Raw genomic sequence first — 13,853 nt, 5'->3', positions numbered from 1 at the left:
AGAATGTTATTTTAACAACATAAATTATTATACACAGCAGCAAGCCATCTGTACATAAAAAAACAACAACTCTTAATCTATAACTAACTAACTGAGGCATAATGATATTGGAATATAATTGCAAAGACCCAAAAGGTAGGCAAAAGTAAATAATGTTAAGCTGTTATTAGTACCAAGTTTATGAAACAGAATTGTTTTATTACAAAAATATATACCCAGGAAAGTTATTTTTACACAGAAGGCAAAAACTTTAATCTAAAAATTAGCTAAAATGTTATATTATATCAGGGTTGCCAACATTGGTTGCCTGGCTGGAGTGAGATACATTAATATATAACACACACAAAAATACACACTGCCCTTTACCCACTGTTTGTCTATAGTGTCATTTTTTTAAACACTTAAAATATTTTGAAGCCTATATTATTTTTTAACTCTACAGTTGTGCAGTAAAATTTACTTCAAAGATTCACTTTTCATTCAAGATGATGAAAAAAATGGCCAAAAATGTGTCTCCTGGTGGAAAACAAAGACTTAAGATGAAAATGACATGAAATTAGCATTATAACCAGTAGATGGCAGCAGAGGATCACTCATCAGCTCAGCTGACATTTCCACTCCCTAGTTTTTGTGACATCTTGCTTTTGGATTTATTATAAAATTACTATTATACCATTTTTTTGTACTTTTACTGTACTAAAGTAAGTATACGGTAGAAGCTGATATATATTCAGCCAACACAGTTGCTGCTGAATTTACTCTGCATCACTTAATGCACAGCTCTATTTTGACATTGGCTTGTCAGATAATTAATTCCGTCCATTGCTACAATATTTATCACTGTCAATCATAGCAATGACTCGTGGAACAATTTAGCAGATTGACTCGCGTAATTTTTTACACTCGCGTTATTTGTCATCCCTGAAACAGACTAACAAACCTTTTCTTCAAAATGTAAATGGATTATGTGAGAAACCTTTTTTCTTGTTATAATGGAAAGATCTGCGAGCGCGTAGAACTCCGTAAACTTGTGAAAACAATTAGTTCAGAGCGGATTCTGACTAACCTACAGTAAACACCTCTGATCTGATTCTGATCTGATTTGTGCATGGCGCGCCACTATGGAAATGATAAGATGACATGTATAGATTATTTAATTATTTATTAATGCGTTTTTGTATAATTACCATTGCCATTGACACAATATATCACCAAAAAAAATAAAAAAATCGGCAGCGGCTATTTGCACTGTGTAAATAGCGAAGATTATATTTACACTATGTTCAAATAGCAGGATTTTACTTTTTGCAAATAGTGGCAATTATCTGCACCTCAGTATTATAGTACATTATAAAACAGTATGCAATAATAACTTATTGAGTGTAAACTTTAAATTTAATTCAAATTATTAAATGGATGCCACCTTATTGGGACAATAAGGTGGCATCCCTCCCTACACCTACCCTAACCCTACCCGATACTTTATTTTCAACTTTTTGATTATTTCCTTCATCTTCATTGAAAATAAATTTCAATGTTACATTTTTCTGATGTGATTTGAAATTTGAAAAGGGAGAAAAAAGTTTGCCAAAATGTGGATTCGAACCCGGGTCGATCGTGTCAAAATGAGCAAGTCACACGTTTTACCATCTGCGCCACTGGAGCTGATGACTGTTGGCTGTCTTTTGTGTAATGTTCACTAGCCGAATCACACGTTGGTGGGCGGAGTTCGTGTAAATAGACTCTGCCAACAAGGCGGGCTATTTGCACTTAGTGTAAATAGACACTCCGAAAAAAATCAAGCCATTTCATGTACTCTTGGGGGCCCCCTGGTGGCCACGGGGCCCTAAGCAGCCCCTTAGTTCACTTATGCCTTGGGCCGGCTCTGGGCAAAAATCAAGCTTAAATGGATTAGACTCACTGTTAAAAAAAAAACCTTTTACAACTTAATGCTGCCTTGAAATTTAAGCTTAGTCAAATTGAAATATGAAGTTGGTGAAAACGTCTTAGGTTACTTATGTAACCATGGTTCCCTGAGTAGGGAATGAGACACTGCGTCCTCTAGGTTTCTTGCCATGCTGCGGACGCAAGCTTCAGACGAAGAAGTGAATGATGTGTAGCTCCCGTCGCCTATTTATACTATAGTCGCACCGGTAGTGACGTCATGGCTGTCGTCGGCCAACGAGTTGGTGTTTTTTCAATTTTTGCTTCAGACACGGGTCACGACGAGGCGTTCCCCCATAGCGACCCCTAGAGGACGCAGTTCGAAGTTCCCATGAAAGGGAACGTCTCAGGTTACTTATGTGACCATGGTTCCCTGAGTAGGGAACGAGACACTGCGTCCTCTAGGTTTCTTGCCATGCTGCGGACGCAAGCTTCAGACGAAGAAGTGAATGATGTGTGCTCCCGGCGCCTATTTATACTATAGTCGCTCCGGTAGTGACGTCATGGCTGTCGCCGGCCAACGAGTTGGTGTTTTTTCAATGTATGCTTCAGACACGGGTCACGACGAGGCGTTCCCCATAGCGACCCCTAGAGGACGCAGTGTCTCGTTCCCTACACAGGGAACCATGGTTACATAAGTAACCTGAGACGTTTTATTTCTATCTGTATTCTGAAGGTTTTTATAGAGGGGTTTGTTCATATATAATTTGTTGATTTTATTATTGCACTTTATTTATTTGTGTCTGTAGATTTCAATTACAATATGTTTTTTTTAAATTGCTGTTTTCTCAAAATGAGGTTTTTTTTCTCCACTTCAGTAGCACTGACATACACCAAAATTTACAGTTTAATTCCTATCTATATTCTGAAGATTTTTACTGAGGGGTTTGTTGATATATCATTCAGACTTATTTCTATAACATTTTATTTCTAAAAACACGTTGACAGTATTTTCAGATTTTTTTGAGTCATTTTCATAAAAAGAGAAATGCAAAATCCCCATCTGTAAAAACCTTGAACTCTAATATGTCAGCAAACTCAAAAAATAATTTTGAACCTTGCTTCATCCAGTGTTTAGATTTATCTTCTGGAAATGTATGCAAACTAGTGCATATTTAATTAGATAATGCCTTATTTGCATATTTAAACATAACATTTTAGAAAACGTGTAATACAAAAAATATTTACATTTCTTAATTTATTCAGTCGACTGGGAAATTATGGTGATATCTATTAATGAACATTTTTTTAAACCTCATGTACCTGGGGTGTTTTGCCTTAAACAACAACATGCTCGATTTGAACAGCAGTTCAAATCAGTGTCTAATGTAATATTTGTGCTGAAGTTCACAGCAAAGGCAGACAGACAGATGTTTTGTTAATCCCATGTGGGACATCTGTGATGTATTAGCAGCCAGATATAATCAGAACAGTGTGGCACATGCATTACAATAAAGACAAAAAATAAAAAGAATACAATTCACATGCAGTAATACACACAGATGCATGTTCTGCAACTTTATATAATCAGAATATGGAATATATGAGTGTTTTTCTCATTGCTGTCAGAGTAGTTTGAGCTGGAGGTAGAGCTTGAATATATCTTATGTTGCTAAAACTGAAATTGCAAAATTTTGCAGTATCCCGACTGGAGTGACACATGACTAATGTCAGTTTCGTAACTTATTTATTCTTGACTTCAAAGACCTACATTTTTCAGTTTATAACTGAACTAGATACATTATATAATTAAATGTATCTGGTCATGAAATAAAATATTTTCATTTATGAGAAATTATATTGTTTATATACCACAAAGAAGCAACTATCACACTGACTTCTAAACTTGCATGTGTGTATTTGTGTGTACGTGTAGTAATGCTTTGAGCTGAATGCACGGTCATTTCTTCTTGCAGAGTCATTTGTGTATTCAATTGGAAATAGTGTTAGCTCACTTCAGTTCAGTGTTGATTTATTGATGTTTTAAAATTTGTCGATTATGAAACAAATTTGATTCAGTTAAAAAAGAAGTTCTACATAAGACAATAGTTTAATTATTCAGCTCAATTCAGTTCACATTTATTCTCATCTGATATTGTCAGTACCATCAAATCGATAATATACTTAATAAATAAAGGCAGCGGCTATTTGCACTAAGTGCAGATAGCAGTATTTTTAGTGATATGCTATTTACACTAAGTGCAAATAGCGATAGATTCATTTTACACTATGTAAAATTAGATGCTGTTTATACTACTTAGTGCAAATAGTGCCGGATATCTGCACCTAGTACATTATAGAAAAGTGCGTAATAATAACATATTGAGTGTAAATTATAAAATTTATTAAAATGATTAAATTGATGCCGATTTGGGACAATAAAGCCCTCCCTACACCTAACCCTAACCTTAACAGAAAAACACCCGTGAGGCATGTTATTTTAAACTTTTTGATTATTTATTCCATTTTTATTGAAAATAAATGCCTTTCCGATGTGAAAATGGAGAAGAACGAGTTCGGCAAAAGGCGAATTCGAACTTTGGTCGATCCCGTCAAAAAGTAGTTGGAATGTGCTTTACTAACTACGCCACTGGAGGCGTTATTTTACAGGCGTCTTTTACAATGCTGTCTAGCCCAACCACACGTTGGTGGGAGGAGTTAGTGTAAATAGCCTCTGCCAACAAGGCGGGCTATTTGCACTTAGTGTAAATAGACACTCCAATAAATAAATCGATAATACTGAATATTAAGAGTCTTTTAAACCCTAACTAAGCAAGCCAAATGTGACAGTGGCATAGAACCCAAACTCCATCAGGTGATATGAAGTGAAAAAAAATAATTAATTAACAGTGCAAGACGAATCAAGGGCATTAGTGCCAGCCACATTTTCTGCAGCGCTGGAAGTATTTTTTCCATTCATTTAAAAAAAAAAAAAACTTCTTTAAAGCGTTATAAGAACCAAACCAACCAGCTACAAGGAGAATCACAGCATTAAAAACTTTCATTTGAAGTAAAAAAAAAATATATATATATATTATTATTATTATTATTTTTATCGTTTGGCGCAATTTGCTCCCTGCAATAGTTTATATTTTTCCTTAATAAATGGCATTTTTACTTCCGGAACCAATTGTTGGGCACTATAAATGGCATTTTTACTTCCTGAACCAATTGTTGCTCACTATTGTTTACTTTTTGCACCACTAGTCACCAGACAAAATTTGCTAAATTTATGACAGTTTTTAAAAACGTTTCCGGAACAATCCGCCTGCCATTGGTCACACTGACAAATAGCCCCGCCCCAAACTCACGCCATTGGTTAAACTGATTTTTGGCGCAATGTGTCTTGCTCGCACCTTGACGCATTAATACAAATTAGAACCTGCGCGCACAGGTGTTTATCAGAGTTGCCAAGTCCGCGTATTTTACGCGACTTTTTTCTTCTTTTTTAACATTTTTTGTTAAGTCGCGTTACAAAATCGCGGGTTTAAAAATATATGGTTGCTTGTTAGAAAAACCTGACAAGCAACTTCGTTTCTTTACATTTATGGTGGCTGTTTTTTTTTTTTTTTTTGACACTGTCACAGCTAATAATAAAAGTGTTGTAGCGTAATTCGTCATCGCACATTGCGTGAGAGTTGGCAACACTGTTGTTTATTCTCTCTTTGCTCATCTAATAACTTTCTCCTCTCTCCTCATCTCTATATCTCCCTCCTCCTCCTCCATGGAGCACCCACGCGCTTCTCGAAACCTTTCCCGGACCATCCCGCCTGCCATTGGTCACACTGACAAATAGCCCCGCCCCAAACTCACGCCATTGGTTAAACTGATTTTTGGCGCAATGTGTCTTGCTCGCACCTTGACGCATTAATACAAATTAGAACCTGCGCGCACAGGTGTTTATCAGAGTTGCCAAGTCCGCGTATTTTACGCGACTTTTTTCTTCTTTTTTAACATTTTTTGTTAAGTCGCGTTACAAAATCGCGGGTTTAAAAATATATGGTTGCTTGTTAGAAAAACCTGACAAGCAACTTCGTTTCTTTACATTTATGGTGGCTGTTTTTTTGTTTTTTTTTGACACTGTCGCCGCTAATAATAAAAGTGTTGTAGCGTAATTTCTCATCGCACATCGCGTGAGAGTTGGCAACACTGGTGTTTATTCTCTCTTTGCTCATCTAATAACTTTCTCCTCTCTCCTCATCTCTATATCTCCCTCCTCCTCCTCCATGGAGCACCCACGCGCTTCTCGATTCCCCTCCAGTCTCGCGTCGCGCGCTCGTGCAATGACGCTGACCTTTGCACGCGTGCGAGATTATTCATTACATGTGGACATCTGAGATTAGATGGAGCGTCTATCGGCTGACATCCTCCTCCTCCTCCAGCTCCTCCTGCGCTCCCTCCGTTCGGTCTCTCGCTTCATCTCGCGCTCCTCCATCGCTCGCCAATCCCGGCGTTCGGTTTCCACCGCGATGGGAAATTAAATAAAGTTGGCCGAGGGCATCTGGAGCCGTGGAGCACGTGAATCTGAGAGGAACGCGGATCGTGTTTCACGCAAGCGACGCCGCCGTCAACGCGCAGCCATGCAGGATATCCCGTTGTCAATTGCACTGACTTGAGGAAAGCTCCGTCGCGTTCATTTTCTACACGATTCACGCCGAGACGTTTGCGGGGATGGAATCGAAGTGAGTTCGGAGGCGATCCGTATCATGGACGTGTTCAGCTTTGTCAGGATGCCCAAACTAGCAGGGTGAGTCTGAGACACAGCCGCAGTCATTACACCGAGTCACTTTCTTCACGTTTACGCGAGTGTAGCGCGTCGTTGAATGTCTGCATGCATTGAGTGATTGTCAGCTGTATGGGAAACATGCAGGAGTGATGTCACGGGAATTGATAACGCCGCTGTCGCATCTCCTCTCCTCATTCAATCAGACCTGACTGCATCTGGAAAGGCATCGTCCGTTCCTTGTGCTTCTGCGTTAAAACGCATTTTTACTGAGGAATCATGCTTAATGTTGCAGGCAGCTGCCGCTCAATGCGATGGTGAGAATGAGATCTAGAAGCTCCAGAAACAGTCAATCACTTCATAGCGGTCGAAATCTGTGCGTTTTCCATTGACTAAGCAGTAGATTCGGAGGTTACTGTAGCAAAAGTAAACTATATTATGCGCTTTATGAAAAAAAAAACTATATTGTTTATAATAAATGCATTTTATTTATAAAAATATCTGTTTTTATTTAAATATGCATACATATTATAATTTAAAAAAATGTTTAGATTTTTTGCATAATATTTATTCTAATTTAGTATCTTAAACAGAAATTTGTGCATTATCCATTCACTAAGCACATTTGGAGATTTGGAGGTTACTGTAGCAACAGTAGACATATATGAAATATTATAAATGTTGCAGGCAGCTGCCGCTCAATGCGATGGTGAGAATGAGATCTAGAAGCTCCAGAAACAGTCAATCACTTCATAGCGGTCGAAATCTGTGCGTTTTCCATTGACTAAGCAGTAGATTCGGAGGTTACTGTAGCAAAAGTAAACTATATTATGCGCTTTATGAAAAAAAAAACTATATTGTTTATAATAAATGCATTTTATTTATAAAAATATCTGTTTTTATTTAAATATGCATACATATTATAATTTAAAAAAATGTTTAGATTTTTTGCATAATATTTATTCTAATTTAATATCTTAAATTAACAGAAATTTGTGCATTATCCATTCACTAAGCAGATTTGGAGATTACTGTAGCAACAGTAGACATATATGAAATATTATAAAATGATTTATTTTTTATAAATATTTATTTATAAATGTTTATTTTTATGTATATAAAATATGCATATTTTATTTATAAATATTATTATAATTTTTTTTACATATTCTAAATTCTGTATTTTAAATGAACAGAAATTTGTGCATTTATCCATTGATTAAGCACATTTGTAGATTTGCAGTCATTTTATGTTTATTTATCTAAATGTGTATATATATTTTTTTTATTTATATAAATGTATATAAAAATGTATATAAAAAAACAATAAAATCTAAACATTTGCTATTTATTTATGCAATTTAGTTATTAATTATTATTTTTTATTTAAAGATTTGTTTTTATTTATATAACTGGTTTAAATATAATGTGCACATTTTTATTTAGAACTAAATGTTTATGTTTTGACACTATTATTTACATAGTATTTATTCTAAATTGAGTATTTTTAAATGAACAGAAATGTGTGTGTTATCCATTGACTAAGCAGTAGATTTAAAGGTTACCGTAGCAACAGTAGACAAAATATATTGATGAAACACAGGTAGGCCTGTTGTTATTTTTATCAATTTATTATTGATTTATACAACACCTATATCAAAAACTATATCACAAACAGCAAGTAAACATAGGACGATACCGATATATCGGTGTATTGCTAATTTGCTACAGTATATGAAATCACTTCATTTCTTTGAGATTTTAAGGCATATATGTAGAAAAATACACACATTTCAGTATTTATTTGTATATAATTTATTTATAAATAAGTAAATAAATAAAACAATTCACATTTATTATTTATTTATAAATATTTTTTGCAAATATTTTTTACATGGTATTCTAAATTCAGTATTTTTAATAAACAAATATATGCATTATAATATTGTATAAATTAACCATTCATGTTCAGCAATACATGTTTTCGTCTGTCATTGTATTATACTCGATATGAACATATTAACTGTGTATATATCGGTATGGGCCATTATAAACCCCACAGAGGTTGATGATGAGAATGGTGCTTTGTGATTTAATTTTCCTCCATCCATACTGTGGCGTAACATATAAGCCGCGTGCATGTGCACTGACGTCCGGTTAAGCTCATTTCATCCCTGTGACTGTCTAAACTCCATAACCTGTTTGGCTTGTTTGATTTTTCTTGATTTTATCCCAGCTAATCCTCCTAAAGGATTGGCCCCTGGATCTCGCTGGCATCATCGCCACTGTCCAGTGTTCATAATGACAGCCTTTTTATTCTCCAAAATAATCATGCAGTATTAAAACAGATTATAAAATGTATAGAAGAGTTCTTTATTTCATCCAGCAGCTTTGCATTTGCTTTGTGTGTGAAAGAACGATTGTGTTTGTGCGAAGGGCCTTCAGACGCTTTAAAAGAGGACTGGTTTGTGAAGATATTTAGCCAAGATGTGTCTGTGTTGGACGTTTAAATGGATGGAACGGATGATGATTTGTGATGCATGGGAAATATTTTATGTTGATGCTAAAACGTTTCACAAAATGTTCAAATTCTGCAGACCCTTTCATAATTTAATGTCTTAATAACCAGAGTCTGCACAAATGGAAATTCTGTCATTATTTACTCAACATCGTGTTGTTCCACGACTATATTATGTTTTTTTTTTTTTCCTTGGAGCACAAAATGGTAAGTTTTGAGGAATATAAGCCCTGTATACATATATTGAAAACATGGAAATTTTGTGGGATTTTTCGAATATGATTTTCTATTAGGGCTGTACAATTTGAGGGGAAAAAGAAAAATATTTGTGATTTTTATTTTTCTGATAAATATTGTTAGTGTGGTTTAAAACGTGTTTTTTTTTTAAATTATTTTTTTTTTATAAAAATCTTGGTTTGCTGTGCTTGTTTGTAAGGCTGCACAATTTGGCCAAAAGTGTGTGACTGTATCAATATGACAATAAAACAAAATAATAATTATTGTTATTGCTAAATAAAAATAAAAAAAAGAATAAAAACAATATAAGAAATAATGCTATTGTAATATTTCACTGTAAAATAAAAGTTTATTTAGGAAAAAAAATATTATTATTATTTTTTTACATCATATTGTGATTTTGATTTTAATTAATCATGTTGTCCTATTCATGATTGTTATAGTTAACTAAAACCGTAAAATAATTTACTACTGCAATAATTTATATTTTTTACTACTTCAAATAAAATTATCTTGAACTAAAATAAAATATATATAAAAAACATTATATTATTTTTTTTTTTTTTATTTCAGCTAGTTGCCAAGCATTTGTCATTTTCATTTAGTTCATCTTGATACTATAATAACTAAAACTAAAGCTTAAATAAAAATATATACCAATAAAGATATATAGACATATTAAACTAAAAACTAATAAAAATGACAAACACGCGACAAAATTACTAAAAATTCAAATGAAAACAATCTAAAAAGAAAAAAACTCATTAAAAATATTAATAAACCATATAATAGTTTGTATGATATATATATAATAGTATATAATATTATGATATTAAAATAACCCTGGTCCTATTTGCAAGCTTTGAACATTTTTCACATAGAGCTACTGTATCATATATATATATATATATATCAGATTTTTATGTTTTTTTATTTTTTTGGTCTGTTTTGAAGCGTGACATTGGTGGTCAATATGAACTATTGCATGTGTTCTGAATCTGATAAAATACGAACATGAAAGTCTGCATCAGTACGAGGATGAATAAATAATGACAGAACTTTCTGGTTCCCATTAAACGGCATGTTGATTGTCATGTGATCTTTCTAAAGCGATCATGCAGTTATTGTGTTCTTTATGAACAGTAATCTGCTAGATTCGTAATCTCCTGCAAACAATGGCTCTCACAAAAATAAAATATCAGACCCGGGGGACTAAATTAACATCATGAACTAAATTAAGTTGACCAAATATCAGGCTTGATTGTATTTCCCAGTGGAAAAGCTTCAAGCAGCAGGTATGCATGTGCATTTTGTGCATTTGGACTTTGGCGAGCTGGGCTGAAGGTTAAAGAGCGCTTCAACTTATTTCTAAGACTGTGCATGAAAAGAAGCACTTTGGAGAGTTATGAAAGCATCATCTTTAATTCATGCGTCTCTCCGTGTCTTCGCTGTGCTGAGAATAGAGTCTAGATTAAAGCACGCTTGAGGAGCAGAAACAGCCTTGACCAACAACAAGAAGATTGATGTCTGGCTGGTTCTGGTGCTGCTGGAGTCAGGGAACTCATGTTGCTGCTGGGTCTTGTTGCGTGTTTTTGTCTTAAGATCTTTAAAATGGAAATCATTTGAGTAACACACCTGTTCATTGAGACTGAAATATTTAAAAAATGACGTGAAGTGGACTGCGTGCATGCTTGTTAAAATAAAGTTTATCCAAAAATTACAATTATTTCCTCATGTTGTTCCAAACGTACATGCTGATATTGTAGTCGTTATTCATTGATATAATCTTGCAAATTATAGTATATTGACTTCAGAAGACGTATTGCACAGCTCATATGGACCTGTGTTATGATACTTTAATTTATTATTTTTTTTTTTAACTTTTTTATTTTTAGAGCACGGTCACTATGAACCAGTCTTATGGTGGTATAACTGAGAATATTTTTGTTTTTATTTTTATAATTTCCGTTTTCATTTTAATTTTAGTTAAAGTTTGAGTAATTTTCTTGTGTTTTTAGTCATGTGTTTATATAAGACCAAAAACACACAACGAAAGTTCTAAAACTAATTTTTATTTCAGTTTGTTATTTTAGAACATTAAGTTAAACTAAATGAGTATCTGAAATATCGCTTTGGTATTTTAAAAAAAATAAAAACTATGAACCAGTCTTATGGTGGTATAACTGAGAATATTTTTGTTTTTATTTTTATAATTTCCGTTTTCATTTTAATTTTAGTTAAAGTTTGAGTAATTTTCTTGTGTTTTTAGTCATGTGTTTATATAAGACCAAAAACACACAACAAAAGTTCTAAAACTAATTTTTATTTCAGTTTGTTATTTTAGAACATTAAGTTAAACTAAATAAGTATCTGAAATATCGCTTTGGTATTTAAAAAAAAAAAAAATTTTTGTTTATTTTAACATTATGGTTTTAGTTAACTATAATCAGCATGCTATGATGAGCTGATTCTTCACAGATTTTCTTTTTATGTGTTCTACCGAAAAATAAGAGTATCTAGACTAGTTAATTTTGTGAGCTGCTTTTTAGTTTAGTCTTCATCTTAGTCCTGTGTCAAATATCCTGCTTAGTTTTCTTCATATTTAGTCAACCTGTCCTGTTTTTATATATATATATATATATATATATATATATGTGTGTGTGTGTCTATAGTTTTTTATTTTATTATAGTACATCATTAGTACAAGTAAAAGTTTATTTCCAAGTAACAAAACATTTTTTTTTAATGGTTTTAATTTTAGTTCAGTTTTAGTTAACTATAATAACTCTGACTGGTAAAACTCAAAAGCTAAAACAGTGTAATTCTTAATATTTATAAATCAGAAGATAAAAGAAAAAAATCTTTGATGGGGGATTTAAACTCTTGACATCTGGCAACCCCAAGCATAAACTTGTGGAGGTCAATATTTTTTTTTTTGAGAAAATATAGAGGATTTTTTTATTTTTAATTTTATTTATATAGAGATTTTATTTCTTAATTTTTTATATTTTAGTCTAATCTTTTTTTGTCGATGATATCGCATGTTGATAGTTTTCAGTGATGTCAGCGTCGTCTCGTCTTCGTCTCGTGAAAAGAAAAAAAAAAGGTTGTTAGCTAATATTTTTCATCATAGTTTTTGGTAACGATGAGTAAAGAATGACAGACTTTAGATTTTTGGGTGAACTATTGTTTAACCATTGAAATGTCCTGTTGGTGACAGTCTTGTGTGTAAAACTGCTGTGAATCTCCTGGTATAGTAGTATTTAGAGAGCTGCAGTGAATGAAGCGCTGAGATGATCTCCAAACTCACAGCAGATGGGATCCAAACGGCTTTATATTCCTCTGGCCTTTAACAATGACCATTATGACTACAATTATAATCACATTTATCAGTGCAAATGCTTTGTTTCCCCCTCTGTGAGATTTGTGCAAATGAAAATTACCAGTTGCATCACCTTTCAGTTGCATTTGTGCATTGACTGCTCTTTGGTATTTAAAAAAAAAAAAAATTTTTGTTTATTTTAACATTATGGTTTTAGTTAACTATAATCAGCATGCTATGATGAGCTGATTCTTCACAGATTTTCTTTTTATGTGTTCTACCGAAAAATAAGAGTATCTAGACTAGTTAATTTTGTGAGCTGCTTTTTAGTTTAGTCTTCATCTTAGTCCTGTGTCAAATATCCTGCTTAGTTTTCTTCATATTTAGTCAACCTGTCCTGTTTTTTGTTTAGTCAGGTTTTAGTTGACTAAACGTCTGGGAATTTTAGTCTAGGTTGTCAGTGAAAACATAAGCTGTATAAAGGTTAAACTGATAACCACAATTATTTTGCTCCAAATTATTATCACAGTTACTGATCGTGTTTGTTGTCATTTGATAAATTTCATCAGAAATATTGCGCTTTCACCTATAAGCACAAATCAAGCGAATGTCAACTCATACACATGGTTTATTTGACCTCATTTTCCTGATTTACAAAATTATAGAAATTAACAGATTTTATTACTATATTGAATCCTTTTTTATTTTTGTTTTCATTTTAATTTTAGTTGTGTTTTTGTCTTTTCTCTTGTTATTTAGAGAGCTGTAGGAAGTGCTGCTGCTGAGATCATCTCCAAACTCACAGCAGATGGGATCCAAACGGCTTTATATTCCTCTGGCCTTTAACAATGACCATTATGACTACAATTATAATCACATTTATCAGTGCAAATGCTTTGTTTCCCCCTCTGGGAGATTTGTGCATATGAAAATTACCAGTTGCATCACCTTTCATTTGCATTTGTGCATTGACTGCTGTAACAGAACAGCGCTGTACAAATATATGTCCAGGTCACATTTTATTCTAAATTTAAAAAAATAATAAAAATCATTTATATGAAGATTGTTTGGACAGTGAATCAACACTGAGAATAACTAGAATTACAAAA

The 13,853-nt window shown here is 33.3% G+C and overlaps 1 protein-coding gene across 1 annotated transcript in view; it reads left to right on the top strand.

Moving 5' to 3' along the window:
- The first annotated feature begins 6,174 nt into the window (after positions 1 to 6,174).
- Positions 6,175 to 13,853, top strand: part of LOC107716602 (FERM and PDZ domain-containing protein 4-like) — a 60,853-nt gene continuing 53,174 nt past the window's right edge. The window contains exon 1 of the mRNA XM_016523099.1: positions 6,175 to 6,691. Within this exon, the coding sequence (XP_016378585.1) occupies positions 6,651 to 6,691 (41 nt within the window). The 5' untranslated portion in view covers positions 6,175 to 6,650. The remainder of the gene's footprint in view (positions 6,692 to 13,853) is intronic.

The sequence above is a fragment of the Sinocyclocheilus rhinocerous genome, unplaced genomic scaffold (assembly GCF_001515625.1).
Source record: "Sinocyclocheilus rhinocerous isolate Xijiao unplaced genomic scaffold, SAMN03320098_v1.1 scaffold4165, whole genome shotgun sequence".
NCBI lineage: Eukaryota > Metazoa > Chordata > Actinopteri > Cypriniformes > Cyprinidae > Sinocyclocheilus > Sinocyclocheilus rhinocerous.
The sequence above is the reverse complement of the archived record's forward strand: the minus strand, read 5'-3'. Positions and strand labels throughout refer to the sequence as shown.